The sequence below is a fragment of the Triticum aestivum genome, chromosome 3A (genome assembly GCF_018294505.1).
Source record: "Triticum aestivum cultivar Chinese Spring chromosome 3A, IWGSC CS RefSeq v2.1, whole genome shotgun sequence".
Lineage (NCBI taxonomy): Eukaryota > Viridiplantae > Streptophyta > Magnoliopsida > Poales > Poaceae > Triticum > Triticum aestivum.
The window spans coordinates 22,415,959-22,422,026 of NC_057800.1; the positions used below are offsets into that span (position 1 = coordinate 22,415,959).

The 6,068-nt window shown below is 55.1% G+C and overlaps 1 protein-coding gene across 1 annotated transcript; it reads left to right on the forward strand.

Moving 5' to 3' along the window:
• The first annotated feature begins 2,253 nt into the window (after nucleotides 1–2,253).
• On the forward strand, nucleotides 2,254–4,422 carry LOC123059942 (ethylene-responsive transcription factor ERF118). Its single transcript, XM_044482495.1, has 2 exons — nucleotides 2,254–2,640; nucleotides 2,784–4,422. Exon 2 carries the CDS (start codon nucleotides 2,996–2,998, stop codon nucleotides 4,046–4,048), a length of 1,053 nt encoding a protein of 350 aa, XP_044338430.1. The 5' UTR covers nucleotides 2,254–2,640; nucleotides 2,784–2,995; the 3' UTR covers nucleotides 4,049–4,422.
• The last annotated feature ends 1,646 nt before the right edge of the window (nucleotides 4,423–6,068 follow it).

Genomic DNA, 6,068 nt, shown 5'->3' on the forward strand with positions numbered 1-6,068 from the left:
GTCGGCATGGCACGCACCTCCGATCCACACCCCGGCGGTATACGCGGATTCCACTTTTACCGTCCACCATTCCCACTCCGTCCATCCACATGCGGCCCGACCACACATGCCCAGCTCCGCAGTCCACTGTCCACTCCGTGGGAACGGCTCCACGCTCCGTCGAGCGGCCGAGCGACGTCAAAGCAGATCCAGAGCCAGACCCAAAAAAAATCTCGCCGGAAAATCTGGTGCACGGGAGGCGCAGGAGAAGGCGTCCAAGTGCGCCGCGTCCGATCCCCGGGTCACGTGGCGCGCATGCTGCCGCCCTCTGCCAACGGCCCGCGCACGCACATCCATACGTGTCCCAAAGCCGCCGGCCCGGCCCGTGCGCCACACCCACGCCTCTCCTCCGACAAGCAAAAACATAATAAAAAATTATCTCCCCGGCACAACCAGCCTTTCGACCGTGATTCTGGTACAGCGCATACAATATTTTAATAGTGTATGTGTATACATGTACTGAGTGTGTGTGTACTCGTCGCCGTCGTGCTGCCTCACGGGGCCATCCTTAAACAAATCCCGCACGCGCCTCGCACGTGACCGGCCATGCTCGATGGCGGGAAAGGTGACGGCCGGGGAGGGAGGAAAGGCGGGAAAGACCGGTCAATTCCCGCGCTCGCATGCACCTACCGACAAGGGCTTCCATCCGGGCCCCACCGCACAAGGCTACGAGCTTTTGCCTACGTGGCCGCGTCAGCGTGCGGCCGCCCACGATGGCACGCATCTCGGCGCGCCAAGCCAACTGCTGCTGCAGCGAACGACGCCCATGCATGCGCTTCGCCTTCGCCCATGCATGCCGAAATTAACCATGGGATCGAGAGCAAATCTTTTGGCCATTCGTGGCATACATTTACGAGCCATTGATCGGATCCCAAACACGGCCGCGGCACGTTTTTGATCGCCTCGGTTTACAGATGGGCAACTTTTAATGGGAGTAATTTGCTTCCATCTTTGCGAAGATGCACATTGACCATGGGCGTTACAAGCAATCTTCACATAAAGGAAACACATGTTTCTTTCCCCATATGTCGCCACAGAGACATCAATGCCCTCAATTTACTTCCATCTTTGGGTTCAACTACACATTGCTACTTTACATATATATTCTGGTTAAAGAATATATTTGCTCCTTATCAGAGATATTTAATGGGACTTTAGGGGCTCGATATTCGCCTATATTCCACGACATTGATAGCTTGATACTTATATTCGCAACATCATCATCGAATCATGTGGGATCCCATCCCACCTAAAAACATTATTTCATTTCCTCCACGGAAAAAAAAACGTGACCCGGAAGAAATGTCAATCGTGGAGCGAAATATTCCCGCACATACGTACGTGTCATACATATCCCGAAAAGAAGGCAACAAAATCTCCACGTCGAACTTTCTTTTTGTTTCACTTTTTACCAGAAAACAGAAGGAAAAGATTTCCATCCTCTCCACCCAGAAAAATCGCTCCTTTCCGTGCCAGCTGACCATTTCCCCCCGCAACCGCCTTTACAGCTGGCCGCTCCGAGGCTGACGGCCGGGCCCCGCACCATCCCAGCACCAGCACAATTACTTACTCATTTACTTGCACAATTCTTTTTACTCGCTCATTTATTATTATTATTCCAGCGAAATTATTTTCCAGGCCCGTTTCAGATATGAGATCGGAGGGAAGTCAGAGAGAAACTAATTGTCGTTAGCGCTGCGCGGCCAGCAGTAAACGAGCCCGATCGCGGCGAGAGATCCCGACCGCACGCCCCTGCCCGCGCAGCTAGATCTGGCCACTGTGCGGTCAGTGGGGCCCGCGTGTCATTGAGAGAAGATGATGCGGACGGGCAGGCGTGTAGGTGAAGCATTTATCATTTCCCGCAGCCGCCTCCCGTTCGCGCACCCCCGTAAAGCCCTCGCTTAAACCCACCCCCACCGCTCGCGTTTCTTACCTAAAATTGGCCGTGTCTATGGCCGGTGGGGCCGGGGTAGTAGATGGGCGCGCGTGCCGGACAAAAGGCCAGCGTGGTTCCAGACCCACTCTGCGATACGATGGGTTACGCGTGGCGAATCACGTTCGCTACACTGACCGTGGGGCCGCGGTGTACGTCGGGCCCGCGTGTCAGTCTGGGACGTGGAGGCGATGGCTAGTACGCACAGCGCCCGAATATCAACGGTGCCACTTTCCATTTCTTCGCTATGCGTGGAAAACGCAATGACATGCGGGCCGGGGGAGGAGGTGACCCCACGGGTCAGCGGGCGGGTGGACGGGTGGTGCGCGTGGGGCGGCGATTTAGGTGGGCAGGAGCAGGGGCAGTGGGAGGGGATTAAATATCGGAGGAGGAGACCAGCCCAACGCCTTTTGCTCCTCTCGCCGCTTTGGGTCGGGGTTTTAGCGAGCTCAGGGAGGCCGGCCGGAGGCGACGACCGCCGTCGGGGAAGAAGAAGAGGACCACACACGCTCGTATATGTCTTCTTGCCCCTTCGCCGATCTGGTGGTAGTAGCGCTGCTCCTCGCCGCCGCCATCGTCGCCGTCGTCCTCCTCCACGCACTCGCCTGCGCCCCCCGATCTATGCACCAGGGGCTCCACGGCTGGAACAAGTCCTCGTCGATGCTCAGGTCCGTGCCCGCCCCTCCCCCTCCCTTTTCCCCACCGTCAATTTCTCATCTTTTTCGCCGCCCTTTTCGGCTCCGTGAGCCCAGATCTGGAGGTTTTTCATGGGGTTTTGATGGATTCTTGCTCGTTTCTCTTGTTGCTGCAGGGACGGGTTCGGGGTGAAGTATTCCGGATTCCTCCACATAAGGCCGTGTAGTTTCTTGCGAGGAGACTGACGGAGTCCCGGTGATTCCGTCCGTCGAATTTTTGACACCCAAGAGAGAGAAAAAGTTGTCCCCTTTTCCTAGTAGAGTTTTTCCCCTTCAGTTTTGTTAGTCTCAGTCAGTGTTAGAGGAAGAAGAAGAAGAGGCAGGAGCCATGGCGCCGTTGAGCCAGCACCACATGCGCATCAGGGACGCTCTGGCCAAGAAGACCAAGACCAAGATGCTCGCCGGGTTTGGCGTCAAGCCCTCGGCCGCTCTCTCCAAGCCGGCGCAGCTGCAGGCGCAGACGCTGCTGCCCGCTGCGCAGCCACCGAGGCGGCGCGTGCGCGTCCTGTACGAGGACCCCGACGCCACCGACTCGGACACCGACGACGAGGAGGCCGCCGCCGCCCCTGCTTCGTCCAAGCGCTGCTTCGAGCTGTTCCTTGGCAAGGCCCTGCCGGCCAAGTTGTTTGCCAAGCCGGTCACTCCGACCGCCGCGGCTTCTGCCGTCGCTGCCTGCACCACCAGCAGCGCCGAGGGCCACCGTGGGGTGCGCCTCCGCAAGTGGGGCAAATGGGCGGCCGAGATCCGCAACCCGTTCTCCGGCAAGAGGGAGTGGCTTGGCACCTTCGACACTGCCGACTTGGCCTCCGCTGCCTACCAGGCTGCCTCCCGGAGCTTTATCGAGGAGAAGCGTCGCCGCCGTGGCCAGTCTGTGGCCGCGGCCTCACCTGCTCAGTCGGCTGCGTCAACAACACCGACGTCGTCTTCTACGCCGACGGCATCTTCGTCGTCCTCCACCTCGGCTGCTCCATTCGCCCACCCGTCGCCGTCCTCTGTCCTGGAAGCTACCAAGCCAGCAGCTGAGTCCCTGTCGCCTGAGCCGACTCCAGTCCCTGTGATGGTGTCCACACCCGTGGTGTCCACAACGGCTGAGACTGCGCAGCTTCCTGACGACCCAGAGTTCTACCAGGACCTTCTGCGTGGTCTTCAGCTGCCGGACATTGACCCAATGGACTTCCGCGCCGGGCTTGATGCCTTGGATGTCTCCGAGGCGTCGGCTTACTTGGACGGCGAACAGGACCTGCTGCTCGGTGACCTGGCCGACGAGGACCTTGAGCTGGACATGGACCTCGACATCGGCGACGACTTCCTCGACATGCCTGGCTGCGACTTTGGCCGAGGCATGGATGATTTCCTGCAAACCGTCGATTTCTGCGTGTGAATTAAGAGAGGTTTAAGGTTTTATCTTTAAGTAATGCTGGTGTGATGGGCCTCCTGTGAGTGTAATCCGTGTGCATTGGGAGGGAGGAGATCCTCTTGGGTTTTTCCCCGGGCAGCTCAACCAGCTCGTGCCCAAGATGGTGTCTGTCTTCCCTAGTCTCCCGAGCACATTAGCGTTATGGTGGTGAGAGTGAGTGAGAGAGTATTTCTGATAGTAGGTTACATTGTGATAAGTTATAGTAGCTGCTGGTTATGTTATGTTCCTCCTTTATGTTACCTGTCAATGTTGGTCCAGACATTGTAGCTAGCTCAAGACAAGTCTTGTGGCTGTTGCTCCTAGTAGTATGAATGAAAAAGAAAAATAAGTTCGCATTATGCTCTTTTTTTGCCACTTGCTTGCCATCTTTCTTTGAGATGGGTATGTCTTACCTGCTCATTTGTATGTTTCGTACTAGCTGCTGAAGTGCTGATGGATGTTTCCAAGTTCTGGAATGAAATTTGGGTGATTCCATCCAGGATGGATGTTGTTTAGCTTGTTTTGTACGGAGTATGTACCCTAGTACTATGCCGAAAAAGAAAGATGAGTTAAATGCATTGCATCTCCACTTCCTGCTCTTTTTGAGACTGGTCTCTGTACTGTGCTCATCTGTATGCAACTTACTTGCTGAACCGTCTTGGATGCTCATTTGTATCTTGTGGTGTGCTGGAGCTAATTTTGTTATAGTTTGACCAGTGGTGTTAGGCACTAGTGCTATGGTCGTGGAGCTAATCTAGTAGCAACGTTTGTTTTTATCTTTCATTCTATTGGATGTTTTCAACTCGTTGAATGCATTATGTGAGAATCCTTGGAGGATTGATGCTGTGTAGCTCATTTTGTATGTATGCTAGTACTATGGTGAAGTGCTATTCATACCAAAAAAAGAGGTCCTGGGTGGAATGCAACTCGTGAGATAAACATTGATTGAGGATGCGGTGCAGCTAAATTTGTTACCTGCACAATTTCCTGAACTGTTGATGAATGTTTGCGACTTGTGGAGGCCAGATCAAATCGTGCTGAACTTTTAATAAAGTATCAAAAATAGTGATTTTGGCCACTTGTGCAATGCGATTTGTGAGATTCCTGAGCAGCTGATTTTTGCGTGCAAGTGCCCCTAGTGATATGCTGAACTGCTTCTCTTCATAGCACCCATGATGATACGACAGAATAAGTTATATGTATTGCTACTTGTGAGATTACCTAGTTGCAAACTGATTGATCATGCGGTGTGGCTAATTTTGTTATAGTTTGACCATCAGTGTTTGATGAGAGGTGCTAATGCTACGGGCGTGGTGTTAACCTTTGCACGCCGGTGGGCAGTTCGTGCAGGAGTACTCTTAAAAAAATCTGTGAAGTTGCTAGATCCTATACACCGGTCGGCTCCGTGCTGGATCCATGCGGTGGAGATTTTTTGTTTATCATGCGGCAGCGCGGAACAGTCGACGCACGGGCGTGGGTACTACTCTACCGGTAATAGTACTGTCTACTACCACTGCGCTTTCACGGCGTACGGAGCTAGCGCATCGATGGAGCCAGTGATGGCCGACGGAGTGTGTATCTTGTGATGGCCGAGTGTATCTTGCGGGGTGGATGGGCGATGGCTTGGCAATGGCAATCGTATCCCCGGCCGGGCCTGGGTGGATGTGAATGTGATGGCTCCGCTCGGCCGCGCTTGTCTCTTCCTCGTTGCCCGGCTGTCTCGCGCCGGCCGGGCGCTTGTTTTGTCTGCCCGCATTGGTGCTAAGCAGGACGCGGCCACGGCGAGTGAGATGGCGATGCATGACCAGGTTGCACAACAACTCGCATGTGGCAAGTATGTCTCATGGGTCCGGCCGGCGCCTCTCGTCTCCGTGGGCGCCTTTTGGCTCCGGCGAGGGAGTGGAGTGGAGTGGGGTGCGCCATGTGTGGTGTGGCGCCGCTAAGGTTCTCTGACCGATGGATGGATGGATGGGAAGGAGATGCGCCGGGAGAGGCGTGGCACGTC